General features: G+C 41.7%; 2 protein-coding genes across 6 annotated transcripts in view; one reads left to right on the forward strand and one right to left on the reverse strand.

The window, feature by feature from the left end:
• The first annotated feature begins 1,947 nt into the window (after positions 1-1,947).
• PAX9 (paired box 9) lies at positions 1,948-18,110 on the forward strand. Of its 2 annotated transcripts, XM_060175442.1 has the most exons (5): positions 1,948-2,095; positions 2,918-3,544; positions 6,421-6,563; positions 16,438-16,654; positions 16,885-18,110. In XM_060175442.1, exons 1-5 carry the CDS (start codon positions 2,092-2,094, stop codon positions 16,896-16,898), a joined length of 1,005 nt encoding a protein of 334 aa, XP_060031425.1. In that variant the 5' UTR covers positions 1,948-2,091; the 3' UTR covers positions 16,899-18,110. The 2 variants fall into 2 exon arrangements, with proteins under 2 accessions (XP_060031425.1, XP_060031424.1); XM_060175441.1 differs by having other exon boundaries at positions 16,438-18,110.
• A 1,613-nt stretch (positions 18,111-19,723) lies between these two features.
• The window catches only part of SLC25A21 (solute carrier family 25 member 21), a 564,588-nt gene continuing 561,018 nt past the window's right edge, over positions 19,724-23,293 (reverse strand). For 2 of the 4 annotated variants that reach the window (XM_060175444.1, XM_060175446.1), the window contains exon 9: positions 19,724-21,049. In XM_060175444.1, the coding sequence (XP_060031427.1) occupies positions 20,988-21,049 (62 nt within the window). In that variant the 3' untranslated portion in view covers positions 19,724-20,987. The remainder of the gene's footprint in view (positions 21,050-23,293) is intronic. The other 2 variants (XM_060175443.1, XM_060175445.1) reach the window with 1 other exon arrangement.

Below are 23,293 nucleotides of genomic sequence, written 5' to 3' on the forward strand. Positions count from 1 at the left end.
CTGGACCTACTGAGGCTAAGGAATAAGGGCAGATGTTGCTCCTCTCTGTGTCTTTGTGGGGAAAAGATGGGAATTTCTGTTCAAGATTTTCACCAAGTTCATTCTTTTGAACAAGCCTAAAATCTTAAGATGCCCAGATAATGGTAGCCTCACCTAATTTGCACCCCCATCCCAGCTCCAAGCAACTGCCATAGTTAAAATTTCTCATTGCCCAAGGACCTCTACTCTGTGAAGCTTCGGGAAAAGTTGGATTATGAGACCTGAGTGCAAGTCCAAGTCCATTTTACAGGTTAAAAATAGTTGAAAGACACCGACAAAGCAGTGAAATATTTCTAGTTGTGGAACTTTTCACAAAAACTCGACTGTAAGGAATTCAGAGAGTTTGAATTCATTTTTTTCTCTGTCTTTCAACTCCCTCAGACCTGTAACTTCATGCTGAGAGAGCAAACCCACCACAGAAGCCTGAGGACTCAGATTGTTCATTAAAAAAAAATAATAAAAATAAAGTCCAGTGGATCATAAGATTTTCTCAGGTTCTTGTAGCTTACCACCATGGAAATCTGTGTCAGATCAACTTCCCTGTTCCCTTAGAACAGTCACACACATCCCTGCAGATTGTGGGAGGATCAGCATGAATCCTGTGTACACACACACACAAAAAAGAGCCGTATGATTGTCAATAGCAGTGTCAGTATCCTTGACCCGAAGCTGTCCAAACGTTCAAGTTCATGAAGAACCTTCCCCAGCTGGCTTTCCATTTAAATTTTGATTCACAGCCCCCCCCACTCCACCTCCACAGTCCATACTAAAATCGTGGATAGCTTTGGCCACCAAAAAAGACTGCTACACACGTTTCAATTGTGTCATTACTTCAGAGTGAACGAAATGAAAAATCAGAAGTAGGAAGAAACGCGGGGCCTCGGGTAACTAAAGGGAAGACGCGGGGATATATGTGCTGATTCTTTCACTATTAAGTGACGCCCCCTCCCCCTACCCCTTGCGGGGGTTCATAGGTGTCCCCAACCGGGCAAGCGTGGGACCCGCGGACCAGCATTCGTGGGCACTGCGCTGTGAGAACCTCAGCGACCCTCCGTGTGGACCGTGCGCTCGCTTTAGCCGGCTGAAAATAACTTTAAGTAACTTAAAGAAACTCGGCTACACACTCCGCTGAGCCCCTGCCTGGACCGTGAGCTGCTGGGGTTTGGGCCTGAGCTTCTGGATGAGTCCAGTAGCCGCCGGTACCCGGGAATGGGTCTCCTCCTGACGACAACAGTGGTCTCCACCTCTGGTTCTATTTCCTCGTCTGGAAGAAAGGCCTACCTTCTTACTCCTGCGCTCTTGGCACCTGGTTTGGAGTGAAGTGGCATAGGTGGGTGACTGCGTGGTTCACCTGCCAGTCCCTGGAGACCTTCATGATGAGTTATTTTAACACACACACACACACACACACACACACTCACACGCGCCACGACCACCCCCGAAGACGGTGGTATCCACCTTCCACTTACAAGAGTTTTAACTTCTATTCCTAGACGCTGTCTTTAGCTCCCCCAAATATCTCTTCAGCCCCATCCCTCTCCACAGTCTCTCAAATTTGGATCCAAGGATGTCATTTGCTTATTCAGCATTTTCTCAGCCTGATTTTGCTGCCTGTTTGCGCTGCCCCCGGGAAGGTGTCAAACACCTATTTTTGATTGTCTTTAGTCACCCAGGTGCGGGGAGAGCCTGCCAAGGACGGCGGAAGGACTTTCCCCGACTTCGCTGTCGCTCAGCGCGGCCACACCAATCACCGCACGGCTGGCCCTCGGACCCTCCTCTCCGGGGGGCGTGTCGCTCGTGAGTGATAGACGGAGCCGCCCGGCCCCGCGCAGCCCAGCCCACGTTGCTGCTTTAGATTGAAATGCAGAACTCAAGCCTCTTTCATCAGGGCACAGACTTCCTTTTACTTCTTCCTTTAGCTCTCTCGCCGCCTCCTCCCGCGGCGAAGCGGAGGCGGCCGGGGACAGCGGCCGGACGGGCCACCGAGGCCGCGCAGAAGGTCTCTCCCTGGGAGCGCGGAGCCGGGGCGCGGCGGGTGTCCTGCCCGGAGCGATGGGTGAGCGGCGGCGAGGGCGGCTGTCAGCGCCGGGCGGGAGGGAGGGAGCGGGCGGGAGGCGGAGGGAGGGCGCGCACCCCTGAGCGCTCACACGCTCCTTATTGACTTTGCTCGTGTTCCTACACGTTGTAGCAACACGCCAAGGGTCAGCGGCGCACGGCAGCTGCGTCTGCACCCTGGCTACCTACAGCCTGGCTGCTGATGCCCCTTTGGAGAGGAGGGAGTGGTGGCATCAGCAGGTCCCGCGGCCCCAATGAGGGATCGATTTTTTTATTCTCGTGTCCGCTCACCCGCAAACTCAACAGCGGTGGGGGAAAAAGAAGTACCCGGTAGTTACGTCCAGACCTTGTCTCAGGGCGCAGGTCCCCAGGCTGGGCGCAGGGGGTCCAGTGGGGCTGGGGGAGGGGGAGGGGAGCGTTCCAAGGACTTGAGCTCCGAACTGGCTAAGAGAAGCGGGTTCCAGGAGCCAAAACCCGACCCCCGCCCCCGGCGCCATCCCCCCCCCCCACCTCTCCCTCCTGCTCCTGAGACTTGAATTCTGGGAGCTGCTCAGCGCCTCGCCACTCAATTTGTTTGTGGCGGTCTCAGGCACCGCGGAAATGAGAGAGGGCGGGTCTTGACCCCACGGTCCAGCTGGGCTCGAGACCGTCGCGTCTGGGGACAGCCCGCGTCTGTAGTCTGGGACGCGTGTCAGTCTGTCTGTCGGCGTGTCGGCCTGTCCTCCGGGTGCGTAGTGTGTGTGCGCGCGCGGAGGCCGAGCGGCCAGCGACCTCCCCGAACAGCGAGTGCGCGTCCCCGCGCGCCGTGTGTTGGTCTTTGCAGAGCCGGCCTTCGGGGAGGTGAACCAGCTGGGAGGAGTGTTTGTCAACGGGAGGCCGCTGCCCAACGCCATCCGGCTTCGCATCGTGGAACTGGCCCAACTGGGCATCCGACCGTGTGACATCAGCCGCCAGCTCCGGGTGTCCCACGGCTGCGTCAGCAAGATCCTGGCGCGCTACAACGAGACGGGCTCGATCTTGCCCGGAGCCATCGGAGGCAGCAAACCCCGGGTCACCACCCCCACCGTGGTGAAGCACATCCGGACCTACAAGCAGAGGGACCCCGGCATCTTCGCCTGGGAGATCCGGGATCGCCTGTTGGCCGACGGCGTGTGTGACAAGTACAACGTGCCCTCGGTGAGCTCCATCAGCCGCATCCTGCGCAACAAGATCGGCAACTTGGCCCAGCAGAGCCACTACGACTCGTACAAGCAGCACCAGCCCGCGCCGCAGCCTGCGCTGCCCTACAACCACATCTACTCGTACCCCAGCCCTATCTCGGCAGCCACGGCCAAGGGGCCCACGCCGCCCGGGGTGCCCGCCCTCCCCGGCTCGGTGGCCATGCCGCGCACCTGGCCCTCCTCACACTCGGTCACCGACATCCTGGGCATTCGTTCCATCACCGACCAAGGTAAGGACCCCAGGGCCAGGCGGCGAGTGGATGCCTGTGCAGGCGCCTTGGGTCTTGAACCGGTTCAGTTGGAAACCGAAGGACTCCTCCCCGGGTGGTGGTGGTGGAGATGGTGGTGGTGGTGGTAGTGGGTGTCCTGATCTCATTAACTTGAAATTCATGCCCTTCCTTCCCTTGCCACACACAGTCTCCTGCCTCATCTCAGACTCCCAGACCCATAACATCCCCCCATCTCCAACACATGGTTCGCATTTTCCACCCTACCCCGCCTCTTTGCGCCGCGGCGGCCTCAGACAGACTCGTTCGCAGGGAGAGCACGGCCCGGGGCCGGACTTGGGGGCGCAGCCCGGGAGGCCCGAGCGGGTGTGGGGCTGCGGGCTGCCGACGCCGCTGCGGGGAGCTTGTTTGGGGCGGGGGGGGGGGGGAGGGCATAATCTGTTGTGGCCGCGAGAAGTCGGGCGCCCTGTGGAAATGGCAGTGTTCTTGGATTCTGGCAATCAGGCTAAATTTGCTCAGGCAGGAAGTTCAAATGTCACCTAATTGGTTTCATTCTTATGCTTCACTTCATTTTCTGTGCATGTGACTGCATTGCTTATTCTCACACTGATTTTCTTTATTTCCTTTCTCCTTTATGTGAATATATATAATCTTCCTTTACTTTAATGTACACTTACATACATTTCTAATAATATGTGTTAGAAAGTGTCACCAGCAATCACTTAAGTACTAGATAAAAATGCAGGGGACTTCCACGCTGCCCTCTTAACCGGACCCCCCCCCCCCCATTTTTCCAGTGTCCGCTGGTTCCCCGTAGGGTCTCCTGGTCTCCAGCAACTTGAGTGGACATTAACCCCTGTATGTTAACCGGCCCACCCCATAGTTCCTTTCCATCCTCACCCTTGACCTTGTGGTGTGATGAGTGTCTTTTCTACTGGATAACAACTATTCCTTGAGCCCCCATGATCAGTAGGAAGTTTGTTTTCTTTTACTGAGCAGTTAAAACAAAACAAAACAAAACAAAAAGGCCTCGACTTCTTTCTCTGGGAGTGAGAAAAGAAAGTAAAAATGCCCCCAGATGGTGGAATCAATATAATGAAGAGATACCAAGTCTCCCCCTTGAATTCCTCTGTCAGAAGGTTTAAAATTGAAGAGGAAAAAACTAAATAGGAGAAGCAGTGAAATAGTTCTTTTAATTATAATCCACCACCACCTTGGCACAAAGTATCTTTTTACACAATTAAGCCAGAGTTCTGATTTCTCATCTTCTTGTTTTCCATGAATTTACAAGATCCTTCTAAGAGCTTGGTTTTGCCTTATTGGCAGCCAGTTGGAGAGATTTTGCCCTTGATTTATAGGATAAACTGACCTCACTGACATTTAAAGGAAGCCCCTGTGCATGGGAAAGTGTACGATCAGCAGAATTGGGGGCTCGCAGGGGGATCTCAATTTCTTAAGATAACTTCAGACTTGTGCCCAGCAACTGTCTTTTGTCTGGCAAGGCAAAGAGAAACTGGAAGTTGGGGGGGGGGGGAGGCAAAGCACAGCTTCCTGGTGCAAATTGGAACCCAATCTAATTATTTGGAGAAGGGGACCCTTAATGGGAAAAAAAAAAAGACTGACAGAGTTGAAAAGAAAACTTTTCTCAACTAGGAATCCTACAGCCAGAGCAAATATCAGCTAGGAAAGTACTGGGTTAGCAAAGGAGCAACTCAGAAGGGTGGATGTTGATTCTGAATGCCAGCTTACAGCATAACCTATTTTCTGACAAGTCTTAGAGTACAAAATAATGATTTCTACAAAATCATGACCACCATCCTGTGAAGTGCATCCAATCAGGTTGTAGCAGCGTTGTCAAATTTTGTTCCTTCATCCCTAGAGCCCACAGAGAAAAACAAATTGCTGATAGTTTTCATAACCTCTCTTCTCTAAAACTGTACTTGATTACTAAGAGATGCAAGCAATTCACTATACACAACCCTAGGCATTGTGGTAAGCAGTTTACACTGTATAACTGCCTTTTCATTTGTGTTAGGAATGGAAAGAATAACGGACGATTTTACTCCTTTTTCAAAACACTTGATTCTACTCCTCTTAGCATTTCACTTAAAAAAAATTCATAACTTCACAAGTGATACTCATTCACGGCATTTTTGGGTGTTACTTATTTCTTGAGTCACACACATGACCTTGCATATTTAATACGTAGAGCTCAAGTATCAAGGGTAGTCACACAGGGGTTATGTACACGCAGGCAGGAATCTATGCAGGTATATTGTGTGTGTATATTGTGGGCATCTTTTAGTTCTACTTGTTTGCAAAGGATTTTGCAAATCTTTTGTTCCAACTGTTGACTTAAATACCAGATTGCCACAGCAGAGCAGTTTTTTCTAGATGTCTCTGAACACAAGTATGACTAGGGTAGACCAAAACACCCTTCTTCCTTTTCAACCCAAGCCAGTCCCAGGGTTATGGAGTTGGGTTAGAGAACAGCATTTCCAGCTTCAGGGTTTGTTTGTTTTTTGTTTTTTTTCCTGTTGTGGGAATGTTTGTAGAGAAACTTTCTGACTCTTCTGACTTTGTGGTGCACTAAGAGGGGGAGGAAATCTAAGGTCTGTTGAAAAAGAAAAAAATATCTCGCAGGGGTGGGCGTGAGCTCTCAGAGAGAGCTTTTTTCTCAGTGTTACAAACTGTCACTAGACCCTGGACACCGTACTCCTGCCTGGGAGGCCAGCACAAGGTGGGGGGGCAGTGTCAACCAAGGTCAGCCCAAGTGCCTGCTGCCGGACCCTGGGTTTGAATCCGCTTTGGGGTGTGGGGGTGGGTAGGGGTGAATACTCTGCTTGGACTCCAGTTGGATGCTTTCTCTTCCTCCCCAGGAGTGAGCGACAGCTCCTCCTACCACAGCCCCAAGGTGGAGGAGTGGAGCAGCCTAGGCCGCAACAACTTCTCTGCCACTGCCCCGCACGCTGTGAACGGGCTGGAGAAGGGAGCCTTGGAACAAGAAGCCAAGTACGGTCAGGTGAGGAGGCGGTGAGACATGTGGCTGCTGAATGGGGGTCTTTTCCTAGCCCACCAGGGAAGGAAGGGTCAAGCTATGTCGGCCACCCTCTGCTCTCCCTGAGTTGATTGGGCTCAGATCCTCCAGGGCAGAGTAGAGGCCAGACTCCTCCCCCTCCGCCCGAGGTCGGGATCTGGGGCAGAGGCAGCTCCCTAAGGCCGGGCCCTGGAAGTGCCCCCAAACCTACTTGGCCTCTGGAGGCTCAGGCAGGCCGAGCAAGGCATAGAGACCCGGGGGAAGGTGCTCGCAAAAGGCGTGCGGAGCCCCCTGCGTCTCTCTGACCAGCACCAGCTGGCATGTCTTCCACCCTCTGCCCTGGAAGAGGCAGCAGAGGCCACTGGCTGCTGTCCTCATGGTGGGCCGCTTCGCTTCCCACTCCACGGTCCTAACACACACAGCTGCCTATCCTCTGAGAGTGAGAAGGGGCCCACCAGATAAACCTAATGAAGTTACCACTGAAGGTCATGTTGTAATCTCCTAAGGGAGCTTAGTGAGAAAAACCTCAAATTATACGGACTGGCTGCGGACCTTTTAATTTTTTTCCCTCCCCCCACTTCCAAAAAAAAAAAAGTTGAAAAAGTAAAACATTCATTTTCTTCCACCTCTATCCCTCCTGAAAAACTAAGCAGCCACAACAGCACAAGCCTACGAGTTTTTGAATCTAAATTCATCATGAAACTGGAGCCAGGAGTTCAAAATTTTCAATAAGCAAATCAGCAAAGCAAAGGATGTTAAGGCAGTTGGACCAGATCTGAGGTAGGGTTACAAATATTTCTTAATAGTAAACGCCAATTCCAAAGCTTTAAAAAATCTTTTTTTTTTTTTTTTTTTTTTTTTACCATTTTGAAGTGTTTAAGTATTTTCTTACCTGTCAAATTCAACTTTTTAAGTGGAAGGGAAATTTGATAGTTTTTATTAATGTGGGGGGAAATCCTAGTTGTTATTTTTCCCTAACAAACCCCATTTTCACCAACAAACTCCCTTCCCTTTATTTTGTTTTTTAAAAAGTTTTTTTTTTTTTGTAGCTCTTGCATAACAAAAATTTCAGAAAACAGCATGGAGAGTTTCTTTCTTTCCTGGGTCTGTTTCTACTGCAAAGAATATCCATGAGAAATTGTAGGAAGGTTGTTCTTTTCTTTGACAAAGGGCCTGCTGTTTGTAAGGAAGAGGTGATATGTTTAGTGGTTAAACAATATTGTCACCATAGCATGTTGTTTGGCTTCTTAGAACCTCTGTTTTTTCATTTGTAAAACTGAGAATAGATCCAGTCTCAGAAGATGTTGTGAAAATTCAGCAAGACAATGCAACTGTAGGGGACATTATAAGCATTATCTACTACCTATACTGATCAATGTTGCTTAGAGACCGACTTTTAAAAAACAAGCTTTTTTTTTTTTTCTGTGCGTGCTTGTGAGTGTATGCTTTGCTCTGAGAACTCTGTCACAGGGTGTCATAGCATTTTGTCGGAAACAGTGTGAGTGCATGCAAAGCGCCTACCTGGCCTAGTAGCAAGCATTTAATAGGTAGTCAGTTATTTGTATGAGGTTATCATTTTTTTGGAATGACACCATGAAATACAGAATTGAAAAAGCAGCCTCTTTTTCACAGATAGCTCATAAACCCAGTTCATATGTAGAACACTGTCTTAATCCAAAATTGTTGTGATTATTATTATTATTTTTTACTCAGTTGAATACAGACCTAGAGTTGAAACTGGTTTAGCAAGAGTTAATTTATACTGGCACTTCAACATTCACCTGAATAATTTCCAATAAAAATATAGCAGAATAAAATGATTAAAAATAAATGACATTTTGACACTGAATATTAAATATATCACTTAATTTATAAAATCAACAACTTAAAAGTAGCCAAATAAGTACTGTTCTAAAAATCTAAGAGAACAAATTAACATGTTTTTTAGAAAAAAAAAAGATAGCTATACCAAAATGGAGTTTGGAAATTTCTTAATTACAACATGCCAATATTGTGCAGTGTCATGTAGTAAGATAATTTAAACACTGTAGAATTTATAAACTTAAAAGATCCCAAATCCAATTAAATTATAAATTAGCGCTTGTCCTTGTTACAATGATCACAATAGTTCTTGATGCTGAAGATATGCTAAATTGGCAAGTAGAACGTTATCATTTTGTGAGCAGTTCTGAAGTGCAGGCATTGACTATTCTTGAAGATAAAATCATATTTCCATTAATATTTCTGCCTAAACAAACATAGAGTTGCAGCAAGTCTCAGCAATTCTCTTGCCTTCTGCCAGTATGCAATATTCAAAGGGCAACTTTATTTTTAAAAATATTATCAGCATATGTTGTTTTTACAACAAAATGTGAACTCAGCTAACATTTTTTTTTTCCATCTTGTACTATGAACAAACATTCAAAGTATTTAGCAAACAAAGCTCTAAAGATTTTTTTTTTTTTTTTTTTTTGACAAAACACTTTCAGGGCATTTTAGTTGCTATTGAATAGTGCAATATGATATGATCCCAGTTTCATTTTAACATATAGAGGAGGAAATTGAGACTTTAGAATCATAGAACTCAGAGCATAATCTTCTCCCAGGGGACACCTGTAAATTAACAAAGGGGTGATTGATGATTCCAGGTCCTACTGATTACTGTAATCTAGAGTTTTTACTATCAGCTGAAACTGTAAAAAAAGATGCCTGACTTTCATGCACATTTCAGCTATATGCACACAGCTCTTGTTTTTAAAACACTAGTTTAGCATATTCAAACGTGCTTTACCTGTTATTAGTACACTCACAGTGGGTATCTTCTAGTATTATAACAGAGTTCCTCATGTCGACCCCTTTGTATTTAAGGAGTTAAGAGCATATGTATAGTTGTTGGAAGTTTTTCTACGGCTGCACATAGTTTCCTAAAGAAAACTACTGCATATCTGGTACTTAAAGTGAGTCAAATGGTAGATAGATAAACAGACGATCTGCATTTTGGGATAGTATGTTGCCTTGAACTTCAATTTGAATATAACATTAGCCACAGATTCAGATGTTAGATATGGAGAACAGTCTACAATCACTTGAACATAAGAAAAAAGTTCAAAGTTAAACATGTGAAAAGAAAAAAAAAATGTGAAAAGTACTGAATTTGAAGATGTAGATTTATCTGAATTTTTACAAAGGATTCATTTACACACTATTTGAAATAAAGGTAGTATTTCTAAATCTTGAATATAATTTTTAGTGCATTGTTTTAAATTCTCTCTCTGTCCTTATAGACTTAGTACTCTCTTGAAAATATAAATAAAATTACAGTGGATTTTTAAAATCACATCCAATAAAGTTAATTCTGTGTAAAATAACATAACTTTATAGAGAATAAAATTGTAACATATGCCTATCTCAGAGAGTCTTATTGAAGTTTATAATGTTTTTCTGCCATGAAGAACATTTTGGGGGCCTGATTAGCTTTACACTATCAGTGTTAAAACAAAATTAGTAACTATGTATCAGTAAAATTTGTCATGTAAAATACAAAAATGTAATGAATATACTTTCAAAGTTACATCAACTTTAACACCATTTTGGAAACACAAAACGAATCAAAAAATAAATTTCCTCGATTGTCTCTAGGTAAAAACTCTTACCTAGAGATATTTAGATCTGTGTTCTGATAAGTAGGCTTAATTAAGAAAGATCTTTTGAGATGAATGTTGAAACTATATTTACAACAGTCTTTTCGTCTTATCAGATTTGTTTTGCTAGGTCATTGCATAATGAATCAAGCAATGTAAGACAACAGTCAGAAAACTATTTATCTCCATAGCTGAATATTTTCTTGGCATGGAAGTTGCAATTCTATATGAAGCTCATCCCTATCTATGGCTTAATCTGGTTTGTTATAAGATCAAGGTGAACTCACTTATATAAGGACCAGGTAGAAACACTGTGTGCATGAACCATTGCAGGTATAAGAGGACTTGACACTGTTGTTTGAATTTTCTTTAAGAAAATATCGAGCAGACAATTCTCAGAATTTGAAGAGAAGTCTGTAACCTCGAACTACCCAGCAGTTGTCACACCAGTTTTTTTTTCTTTCCTTTGTGGTCAGGTCACAAGTGTTTGGATATTAATGCATTTCCATTTCCTTGAGGGAGAGGGCACAAGTGGAATGACTATAAACCAAGTTATGGAATTGTTAGGCTAGAACTTTTATTAACTTAAAAAAAACAACTAGCTTTCCTCATTTTGCTGACTTAAAGTATAAAGTTTGTTCTGTGATAAAGGGTTTCTTTCTTTTTTTTTTTTTTAAAGCATGACTACCATATATTTTGATTTTTTTAAAAAAGCAAAAAACCTTCATTAACTTAGGATAAAAATCATTTTGAACTGCCTGTGATGAACTGTGTTTTGTGGGAATAATTAAGACAAGTCCCTGTCCTCAAGCTGCTTATAGCCCAATACAGTTTGTCAGCTTTCATTTAAGAACATATCAATAAAAACTGAAAATCTCTGTTGCTAAAAACTTGGAAATGAAATGAAAAAAATCATACCTTCATCCATTCTTGTGACAACCTTAAACAGACAAGGCTGCATTATAATTTCCTCTAATGTCAGTGTGATCACATTGATTTTTTTTCTTCCCCTAAAAATTACTCAATAACACAAGTAATTCCAGGGTATGTAACTTTGTATAGTGAGTGAGCTGAAAGGTCATTTCCTATAGAGAGAAAGGATTCATATGGCTTTTGTGGAAGGCCTGCATGAGAGAGTAGTTGATGAGTTGAGGTCTTATTTATAGAATCTTTCGGTAAAGTCATTTGAAAAAATTGAGATTTCTATTATATGCCCATTGCAGGGATTTCATTTGGAAATTTGTTTATTCTTCCCTGGGGATTCCGTGTGTTGGTTGATTTATAAATCATATTTACAGTCCAATTAAATAGAGTAATTGAGCTTGTTTGCTCCCACTATATTTATGGTGTACATTTGGTAGTCTCTACTCAGTCTAGCTAGCTTTTCAGATTAATTACATGCCCTTCAACTAAGAGCATTAAACAGATTTGGGAAGTTAAAGTCATGTACTTTTTTTTTTTTTTTTTGCTGGAAAGAAGAAAAAAACATCAGGGCCACCTGTACTTGTTTTCCTTTGTGGTGGAAAGTTTGACTCCTGAAATAAAAGTTACTTTACATAGTAGAGATTTATATGCTAATGTCATGTTTTAAAACTAATGCTGGGAAAATTGATGTGTTTATCGAGTCACTAAGATGCATGAATAGTGAAGGTGGTTGGCACACTTTAAAAATGCTTATTCTCTTCTCACATGAATACCATGTTTATTCTAAATTTCCAAATCAGAAGTTTGAAAATAAAGAGAAAAATTACATACACCCCCCACCCATCTTGATCATATTTTAATTAGAGACAAGTTCAGAGCTATTTTTATACTGTTTAAGGTTAAAGGCATTTTTATACCAATATTTTAAGAAAAAAGGCTAATCCTCTCCAAGCTTCCTTTCTGTAACACAGAGGGCTCTATTATCACTAAAATTACCCTAAATATTTTGTGGTTGTTTTCAGAACTTTGAAATAATTTGATACTAACAGGAATTGAAACATAAAAGCAAGTTTGGTGCCTTATGTATGAGAAATCCGATGACTATGGAAAAAATTAGTAGAGTTTTTTACACTTGACAAACAAATGTAGTAATGGAATAAGTAAGGCACCTGGAGGTAATGTGGGCCTCCATCCAGTGCTCTGCCTCCTCTCCCCCAACCCCCAAAAGCTAGGAGCATTAGCGAAGATGAGAATGTATTTAGCCCGTTTTCTCTGAGGGCTGTGTTCCAGGAGGGAATATCTGGCAAAAAGAAGCGGGTCCATATAAAGGTACTACAAGAATATGTAACAGATCAGTGGAAAAATCTCAAATAAAAAAGGAACACATCCAAGAACAATGACTTCAAGGGTGAGTGTGTGAGAGCAGGCACGGCAATATGACAAAGCAAGCATTTCAGAGAGATTTGTGATTTTGGACGATAGGAAGAAATGCAAAGCTAAAAGAATGGGTTGGAAAAATTGAGTTCCGATAATAGGATCACCAACAGATTATTACTTGCTAATTAGAATATTTCTATTGCATGTAAAGTTAACTTGTGAGAGTCAAAGAGAGAGAGGAGAGAGAGAGAGACGAAGGAGAGAGGACGCCAGAGCATCACTCTGGCACATGCAATGCTGGAAACTGAATCTGGGCCCTCAGGTCTGAGACTCCAGCACTTTATAGACTGCACCCAGACCCCACACACCCCCCTCCGGGCTGCAAAATTAATTATTTTAACTAGAGGTACTTATAAAATGTTGAGAAAAAGTTTTTTTAAAATATTTATTTATTTATTTATTTATTCCCTTTTGTTGCCCTTGTTGTTTTATTGTTGTAGTTATTGTTGTTGTTGTTGTCATTGTTGGATAGGACAGAGAGAAATGGAGAGAGGAAGGAAGGGAAGACAGAGAGGAGGAGAGAAAGATAGACACCTGCAGACGTGCTTCACTGCCTGTGAAGCGACTCCCCTGCAGGTGGGGAGCCGGGGTTCGAACAGGGATCCTTATGCCGGTCCTTGTGCTTTGTGCCACCTGCGCTTAACCCGCTGCGCTACAGCCCGACTCCCGAGTAAAAGTTTTTCTCTGTTGTCAGGTAATATTAGCCATAACATTTCTCTTTTATGATTTTTGATACATATTGGCATCAATGGTAAAATTTCTTAACTAATTCTAGACTGGAAGAGGGGTCAACTACAAATGCAAGTACTTCCCATACTGACCCAAGGATGATTCCTTTCCAGACTTTTTTTTTCCAAGTTCCTGGCAAAAATCCTCCGACAATCAGAAATCAAATCATTATGTAATGGCCTGTTCTTTTTTTCCCTGCAGTGTGATAACTCATCTGCTGAGAGCTTTTGAGCCATTCTCTAATGAACAGTTTTGAGAAAGGGGCAACAGATAGCTTGTAGAAGAAACAGGATAAGGCTCTAACAATGAAAACCAAGTGTTAGAAGGAGAGATTCTTTTACCAGATGGTCTCTCTCAAGAAGATACTCTAGTCTGAGACGAAATTGTACTACTGTTGACTTGCTCAGGAGAGAAGTATACTCTGTTGCAGGGATCCTAAATCAGGCAGGAGTGGTGACTTCTTAGATACAAGTCACTGTTGCAGAGTAAATTGCTGAATTCCTTAATCTCATGTCTTGTGTCTGAAAAGAAGGTATGGTTTCATTTATATTCAGCAGTGATGCATTTCTGTTTTTGTTGTTGTTACAAAAAAAAAAATAGCATTACTAGCTTGGCTGATAAAGTGCATTCCACACATATAAGAGGCTCTGAGTTTGATAGCCCTCTAGCACCTGGCCCCTCGCCCCCACAATGAGACACCATCACAGTTTGGCCTCCTGTAATACATTTTAGTTTCAATTGGACATTATGCTGCAGACATTATATGTTATCTTATGATTATTAGAAAATCTAGTAATTTAAAACAAGTTACTACTGGGAGTTGGGTAGTAGGTAGCACAGCAGTTAAGTGCATGTGGCGCAAAGCTCAAGGGCCAGCGTAAGGATCCTGGTTTGAGCCCCAAGCTCCCCACCTGCAGGGGAGTCGCTTCACAGTCGGTGAAGCAGGTCTGCAGGTGTCTGTCTTTCTCTCCCCCTCTCTGTCTTCCCCTCCTCTCTCCATTTCTCTCAGTTCTATCTAACAATGACAACATCAATAACAAAAAAAAAAAAACAAAAAAAAAACAAGGGCAACAAAAGGGAAAATAAATATAAAAAAATAAAAATAAATTAAAAAAACAAGTTACTACTCATAATTCCTCCTGTGATTAAAAAGAAAAAAACCCTGGATAACTCTTGGTACCTGGAACATAAGATATCCTACACCCACAGCCTTGGCTTCTTTCCCACTTCCATAGCTTTCAAAGAACGGGCAGTCTGACAAAGGGAATACAAGGTGTGTGTTCTTCTAGTTCAAGCACACAAGAGGAAACATTTACTTTTATTCCCATTTTATCCGAAACCCATTAGCCATATACAGAGAGTGTTAACTATACATGGGTGAGACTTTAGTGACAGCCATGTATATGTTCTGCTCTCTGTATTACTCTGAATAGAGGGAAATAGCTTTTCAGACCCACTATTGCACTCTCATAGATGCAGATATGAAAATAATAACCAGGTGAACTAAAATGTGGGAACTCAGAAACAAAGCGCGAGGGCAAAGGATTCATCAACTGTGGTGTTTTGCAGCAGATTCATGAACTCAAAGGGAAGCAGCAGCATGGGGGTTGCCAGGGGCTTGGGAGTACAGTGAGATAATCTGGTGAGTGAGGGAAGGGGACACAGTTCTGGGAAGAAGTGAAACTGTATCCCTACGCCAACCTTCTTGTCCACTAACATTTCCTTAATAAAGTGATTGTGAAAGATAAAACAGAAAACAAGTTCTGCTTCTAGACACAGTTGGAAAAGGCATCTCATATAGCACATGTCTGCCTGACTGACCTCTGAAGATTAAGTCCATTTTGTGAATAATAATCCTTTTATTTACATTGTAGTTTCAGTAGGAAATATGCTGATTTGGTAATTCATTTGTATCTATCCTTACCAGGAAATAATTTCATCTATATTCATAAATAATGTAGAAATTGAGCAGGGGTGAGGGTTTGAGGGGGTGGTGGGAGTGACTTGAAGAAGGATGTTAGGTGTTCATGCCAGAATCAGGATTAAAAATCAGGGTGTTTTGGTGTTGTCCATAGTAACAATACCAACAATAATTATTGGATGCCAAGAGAGCACTGGTTTCTAGGCAGATTTGCCTGCCAGGGTTTCTACATTTTGTTTACAAACTATTTTAACTTTCATAATTTAAAATTTACTGCAAGAGATTTATCCATGTGGTTTTTAGAAATTCACATCACAGAACCCCAAAACTTTGCAAGCAACTTCTCTGATTTCCAAACCACACCAATACAGTTCTTTTATATTTGAACAGGCAGTTTCCTTTGTGATCAAATAGCTATGGAAAAAAACATCTCCAATCTTTACTTTAAAACCTTTCCAAAACAAACTACCTGAGTTTGCAAGTCCTTTTTCCAAATGAGTATTTTCAACATGGCATTTTAAATGAGGATTCATGTTTTCTTTAACAAAGGCCACGTTCATTTTGAGTTTCCAAAGTGACAGCTCACACTCTGTGTCCTTCTTTACTGTCAACACAAAGCTTCACCAGCCTGGATCTTTACAAATGCCTCAACACAAGAGCCAAACAAAACTCAAGCACACCAACAGTTGACAAAGCCTATGGAAAACAGCACAGATCCCAGCAGTAATAGTATTTAAAGGTGGATAGCATAATGGTTATGCAAAGAGACTCTCATGCCTGAGGCTCCCAAGTCCCAGGTTCAACTCTCTGCACCATCATAAGCCAGAGCTGAGCAGTGCTCTGGTAAAAATAAACAAACAAACAATAGTATTTAATCACTGTTTTTTCTTTTTCTCTTTCTCTCTCTTTCTTCCTCCCTTCCTTCCTTTCCTTCCCTTTTTCTTCCTTTCTCTTTCTCTCTTTCTCTCTTTCACTCACATTTCCTTCCGATCACTCTCAGGAGCAAAAGTAAAGACTGAATTTTCTCATAATCTTTTGGCAAGAGTAATGCCTTGTCTTTGGACATTATATTTGTTTAACTAGCAGGACTGTGAACATTGTTAGCTACCACGACCCAGAATTTTCATTTGGCTTCTTTCTAAGAACCTGTGAAATGTTAACTGTAATGTGATTATTTTCACCTCTTCTCTGTTCTTTCTCTTCTCAGGCACCAAATGGTCTCCCAGCGGTGAGCAGTTTCGTGTCAGCATCCAGCATGGCTCCTTATCCCACTCAAGTATCACCGTACATGACCTACAGCGCTTCTCCTTCTGGTTATGTGGCTGGACATGGGTGGCAGCATGCCAGTGGCACACCACTTTCCCCCCACAACTGTGACATTCCCACATCTCTGGCATTCAAAGGAATGCAAGCAGCCAGAGAAGGTAGTCACTCTGTTACGGCTTCAGCTCTCTGATGGCTAATTCCGTCTGCAGCAGCTTCACCTGGGCCCCCACTCTAGGCAAACCTTCCCCCTCCCCGCCCCCACGGCCACACTCCTTGGGTCCCGCCCCTCCTGCTCTCCAATGCTCCTGCCTCAAAAGGTAGCTTTAAGGACCGGAGCCTTTGTGCTGATGACACTTAAATATTTCTTGCCATAACTTCTCTCTTACAGACAACCTGACATGACTTTGGATTTAAAGACAAAATCAATGTTAAGGATTGAATGAGGCATTTGTGTTGCCCACACACTGTTGTAACTAACGTAGTGAAGACACCTGTACCCCTCAAAGGGCTTAAGGAACTTTTTAAAAAATAGTCTTTGGTAAAACCACATGTGTATATTTATTCTAAATCAACCTGAACTTTTGAAATGTGCAATTGTTGAGATTTTGCAAAATCAATAAAGGAAACTACATCTAAAAAAAAAAAAGCTATGCTACACCCTCTAATCAAGTAAGATGGTGGTCAAATAAGCCATGCTTCATCATTAGGAAACCAATCAATAATTGACTTGACTTGAGTGATCATTTGTTTATTTTTAAGAGGCAATCTGTTTTGTTGAAAAAAAAAATACGTACACCACATAAGCAATATCTGAATCTAGCTCCTCCTGGTGTTTTGACTTGGTTCTCAATACAATGATGTTTATATTTTCTGTTACTTTGTAAATACGTACTCTGGATGGTGCATTTTTATTTGCATTTCCTGGGACATCTAGCCCTCAACTCCTTTCTCTCTCTCTCTCTCTCTCTCTCTGTCTCTCCCTCCCTCCTTCTAAAGGTGACTTTTTGGCAATGTCTTTGTTTCTGTTTGGTGGTAGGCTGCTTAGGCTCCTGGACTTGCCCCCCAATTTGTGTGCGTGTGTGTGTGTGCGTGCGTGTGCGTGTGTGCGCACGCGCGTGCAGTGAAGGCTTCAACATCTCATGAAGGACATTTACTTCCTACAGCAGAAAATTCAAAAAACCAGATAAAACAAGCCTGTCTCCCATTTTGTTTTCTAATCAGAAAATATACCTGCCAAGCATATAAAGACAAGAGGGTGGAAAATATCTGAATGGGGTTCTAAAGGAAGTCACTTAGAAACTTAACATTTAATGTGAAATGCTTTGCAAAGATAAGTAAATGAACTTTATATTAAGAGAACCACTGTGAAATGAAATTGTACTGTTATTGTTGGCTTACCTGTGTGTTCAGCAATCTCAGACCAAAATTATGTTGTAATTTAAAGACAAATGGAAACTTCTGCTCTAATGAATGTAAAAAAAAAAAAAGGGCTTGCTGTGAAGTTTATGTTGTTGTATAGAAGCATATTTCACATGTAAGTAAACTGGTGGTGGTATCAGAAATACAAATGCTGTTTAATGTTAACGAATCCCAGTTTTCATGTTAGGAGTTACAAAACACCGTCTGACTGACTCTCTTTCAACATCCATTTGTTTTCCACTTTAGTGTTAGTAATAGAGTTGTGGGTATATATGTGTGTGAGGAGCATGTGATCATGAATTGTATTTTAAAACAACTGATTTCCCTGGATAAAATTCTAGTTTTTCTCTCTTCTGTCAGACAGCTCTTTGGCAATGTAGGCTTGAAAGCATGTTTTCAGATCATGGATACAGCTCCCCTTCTCCTTTTTTTTTTTTCTTTCTTTCTTTTTTCTTGGGGGGGTGGAGGAAATCACTGTGTTGCAGGGTTTTGGTATGAATTCTGTGCAATAGCTGAAAGAGCAGATCACTAGATAAGGAGGTTGGAGGTTGTAGATACATTCATTAGGTGATGTTTGACTTCTTGTCTGCACAGCCTACCTAGCAGTCCAGTTCTATCTCATCAGCTTCAAGGCTTCCTTTAAAACTCAGTTGATTAAATGAGCTGAATTTTCCAATCACTAGGATATAAACAGCAAGCAGAGCAGATTTCTGACACACAAATTATATTCTAGGAACTGCTTTTCTGCTTTTTTTTTTTTTTCTTTTTTACTAAGCAGCTGATATCTTATAGAATGCTTTGAACTGCATGTATTTCTACAGCAACCAAAATTCAGTGCTACAAACAGAAGATTATAACTTCAGGAGAAGAATAAGCAGAAAGAGCAGATGAACTCTCAGGGCCATAGTCTTCCTTTGATCTTGTAAAACTCCCAACTGACATCTGGAGTTCCCAGTCTGGTTAGAAAATAGACTATAAACTGAATGGAACAAAGATACCAGTCCAAAATTATGGAGGAGACTTTAAAGCCATACTGTACAGGGACTCTCCTGCAAACCAGGAAAACTTACATAAGATAAAGAATTCTTCTTTCTCAGATGTTTCTAGGTGGCAATTAGGAGTCTTTAAAAATATCAATTGTTTGTATAGAAACACAACTATATGTTATTTTCTTTATCTAAATTAAGGAATCTCTTATTGTTGTGCTATTTATATTTTCTGGTTCTTGTATTTTAAAAAAAAGAATCTTAATATTAATGGTTTCAAAGTCTTTTCATCCTCATCCCCCCCAATCTTTCCAGAAGCACGGTAAATTTACATGGAATACATTTAAAAAATACAACAGAAAGTTCCAATACAACTTGCTATTCAAAGTGACCTATGGTTTAAGGTTCATTTTAAAAATAAGAAAAAAGGGATGGGACATGAGGTTGGGAGAGTTTTTAAAGTATTATTAATGTTGACATATTTCCTTGGTGTCTAAGGGGATATAAGCATTTTTTTTTTATACTGGCAAAAGCATTCTTAAGAGGTCCTGTTCCATTCACGCACATGGAGAGGTTAAAGGTTCAATGTCATGGCCTCTATGCAGGCAGAACTCTCTCTCACAGGATGTATGAGCAGTACGTGCCAAAACAGAAGGCAGTTGTACAATAGATACCTTCTTATTTCTCTTCACTTCTCCCTTTTTAATGATCCTCTTATTGACTATTGGGCTGAAATACAAATTGAAAAACACGGTGGACAGAATTTATAACTGAAGGCTATATATATAAGCCTTTATTTTTATACTTCAAATGCTCTAAATTAATAAAAAATAATAATTACCATGTTATCTTTTATTTAGTATTTTTTTTTATTTTCAAAATGCTTTAGTGACACACCCTCATGGCAGAAATATACCAAAGTAGGAACAAACAGGTGTCATCCAGAATGTGCAGGTGTTTTGGGTGACTTTTGCTTCTAAAATAGCGTTATTTCAGGATGCAGCTATAACAGTTGAGTTTGGTTATGTCAAAGTAAGGAGACAGCTTTTTGGAGTACGTGTTAGTACAGGAACCTTTGGAAATGCTAAGAATGTACTTGGATCTTGAAACATTTTCAGCTAGTAGACATCACACCTGGAGCTGTCACATAACACTAGTAACTTGGAAGCGTTTTACTCTAAACATTCTTAGGACTGGCGTAGGGAAAAGCAGGTACAAAAGCAGGTAGTACAAATGTGCTCACAGAGGGGTCTGAGTCTGTGAGTAAGCATAAAGAAATTTCAGCAACAAAGCTTGCTTTCAAAGAAACTGTGAAGAAGGCAGTGATGTAAATATAAATTCATGTTTTGCGTTTGTCACAAAAGGCATTAAAATGTGATTTAAAAATATGACCTGCTTTAGTTAGTATAAAACATAAAGAAGATCTGGAAAAATACTGCTGAGTTGTATATTATCATTGAAGAAGATCAACCAATGTCAAATCTTATCTTAGTACTTGTAAAAATCCAACATTTTCACCTTTGATTTTTTTCTCATGTCTTTTAAATATTATTAATTGCTGTATTTAAATCCCTATTAAGACTGTTAAGGGCTTAACAATTTTAACCTAGCATTTTTTTTTAATAATTCTTAAAGAACTAATCATAAAATAATTAACTTTAAAATTTTTACTTTAAATATTTTGACCACTCAGGAAAAAAAAGTCAAGTGAATTTTTATGGTGAAGCAGTAAGAAACACAGAGGCTACAAAATCTATATTGACTAATAAAATGTTATCTGATTTCTATACTATTTTCCATATATAGTTTAGCTATTTGAATCTCCATTTTATTTCTTCATGATTTTAAAGGCATGTCAAAACTACCGAAATTGTCTAGAGATAATCTCTGAAGTATCAAAGCAGGTTTGATTCTTCAGCAAGTAGCTCTTCCCTTCCCATTGGCTGTAGAACTATGGTACAATGCTTACATCCCATTGGCTGTAGAACTATGGGCTACAATGCTATCCCTTTGGTTGGGTCTCTCCATTTTGTGGTGTGTATAGCAGTATTCACTGTCTCAAGCAGGTGAATCACTTCATATATTTTCACCAGTTCTCCTGAAGCCATGAATAGGAATATTCATAAACCAGCAGCATCACTGCACCACCTAGAAAAGAACGATTAAAGACATTTTTTTAACTTTATTTATTTGTTATTGGGTAGAGACAGAGAGAAATTGAGAGAGAAGGGGGAGACAGAGAGGAAGAGAGACAGAGAGACACCTGCAGACCTGCTTCACCACCTGTGAAGCGACTCCCCTGCAGATGGGGAGCCAGGGGCTTGAACCGGGATCCTGACCAGTCCTTGTGCTTTGTGCCACGTGCACTACCGCCAACTCCCAGAATGATTTTTTTTTTTTAACTGCAAGTCCTGTGAAATAGTGTCACCTTTCTCATTGGCTTGCTAAATCCATAGTCTCACACAGTCTTTTGTGGTAAGTCTTTTTTTGTCTTGAGCTACAATACACAGACATAAAACTATTATAGCAAACTCTTAGGGTAAAGATGAAGACCATTTCCAGTGTGTAAATACGTTGTCCACCCCCCACCCCCTAGCCTCCAAGGAGCTTCTGTGAGTGTTGTCCTTCTCCATCAGATTCTTTTTCAGGCACTCTCTATTTTTACAAGCCTATGCATATAGGCACATTTAGGCATGTGCAGGCATGTGGCTTTCTGTGAACAGAAAACTGTAGAATTTTCATTTGTAGGCAGAGGATTTATCTCCTTCAAGTATCATTGCAGTTGAACTCAAGAAGGAAATCTGGAAGCTGGTGCTTGATGAGTGAGTCTGGCTTTCTCTTAAGAGTTTTTTTTTTAAACTTAAAACAAAATATTTTATTTATTTATTTTCCCTTTTGTTGCTCTTGTGTTTTTATTGTTGTTGTAGTTATTATTGTTGTTATTGATGTTGTTGTTGGACAGGACAGTGAAACATGGAAAGAGAGGGGGAGAGAAAGAGAGACACCTGCAAACCTGCTTCACCACCTGTGAAGTGACTCCCCTGCAGGTGGGGAGCCGGGAGCTCAAACCCAGATCCTTACACGGGTCCTTGCGCTTTATACCACATGTGCTTAACCCGCTGCGCTAACACCCGTCTCCATTTCTGAGGGTTTTCAAAATGAATTGTGAAGTGAAAAGTAACTCATGAATTTTTTTACATAAAATAGAATTTTTATATTTTATTTTGATGAAAGAGATATACAGAGAGAAAAACACAGAGAGATCAGAGCACTGCTTGGCCCTGGCTTATGGTGGTGCTGGGGATTGAACCCAGGACCTCAGAGCCTGAGGTATAAGAGTATTTTTGCAAAACCATTATGCTGTCTCTTCAACCCAATTCATAAAATAAAAAAAAAAAATCTGTATTGTAAGTCAGAGCTTTCCACCTTCTTTTGATTTTGCTCCCTTTATCTACATCAAATATGCATGGACTGACCTTAAAAATTTGGAAGCGGGTACTAGATATTACAGACGACCTTTTGTCTTAAAAGAATAGTTATATAGCTGACTGCAAAGAGGTTTGCTATGTAATATGTCAACAGGAATATGATCCAGGGAGATAGACACTGAGGCTGCTGAATACCTAGACATCAGGAAAAGCGCTGGTATGTGGATGGTTCTCTGTTTTATCTGATGCAGTAAATAGCACATCCCGTGTCCTCTGAGATAATCTCTATTTGTCCTTTCATGTTTGTGTGAAAGTCTTTTACAAAAATCGCAATGTGGACAACCCAGAGAAGATATGGCTGCATGAACAGAAGATTGACTTCTGTTGGAAAGAAGTAAAACTTGATATTGATCTTAGTTATTTTGTACACATTGCCATATGCTCCTTCTCTCTCTCTTTAACCTACAGGCTGCACATGTTTGTGTAACTGTAAACCAAAGATAATTGTCTGCTTGTAATTTTCATTTTTAACCCATGAACATACTCTATGAGGCCCCCTCTTGGCTGTTGTAGCCCCACCCTCAGAGCTCTGGCAAACAAAAGGGGTACACTGGAGAGGGTTGCTAATATGTTTGTAATTGCTGTGTTTACTTTCATCAACTGCTCACAGTGTAAGACAAGAGCATGCAGAATGCAGTTCATGGGGGCTGGGAGGTGGCGCACTCGGTTAAGCACACATAATACCAGGTGGAAGGATCCAGGTTTGAGCCCCTGCTCCCCACTTGCAGAGAGGATGTTTCATGAGTGGTGAAGTAGATCTTCTGGTATGTGTCTTTCTCTCTCCCTCTCTATCTCCCCATTCCCTCTCAACTTCTCTCTGTCCTGTAAAATAAAAATAGAAAGAAAAAAATGGCCTCCAGGAACTATGGATTCATAGTGCTAGCACTGAGCCCCAGCAATAACA

The sequence above is a fragment of the Erinaceus europaeus genome, chromosome 16 (genome assembly GCF_950295315.1).
Source record: "Erinaceus europaeus chromosome 16, mEriEur2.1, whole genome shotgun sequence".
NCBI classification, from domain to species: Eukaryota; Metazoa; Chordata; class Mammalia; order Eulipotyphla; family Erinaceidae; genus Erinaceus; species Erinaceus europaeus.

What these genes read in the sequence shown, in the direction of transcription:
- PAX9 (XM_060175441.1), top strand. An exon ending in TCGTTCCATCACCGACCAAG is followed by an intron (nt 3,545 to 6,420) that starts GTAAGGACCCCA and finishes CTTCCTCCCCAG; the next exon opens with GAGTGAGCGACAGCTCCTCC. An exon ending in AAGAAGCCAAGTACGGTCAG is followed by an intron (nt 6,564 to 16,437) that starts GTGAGGAGGCGG and finishes TTCTCTTCTCAG; the next exon opens with GCACCAAATGGTCTCCCAGC.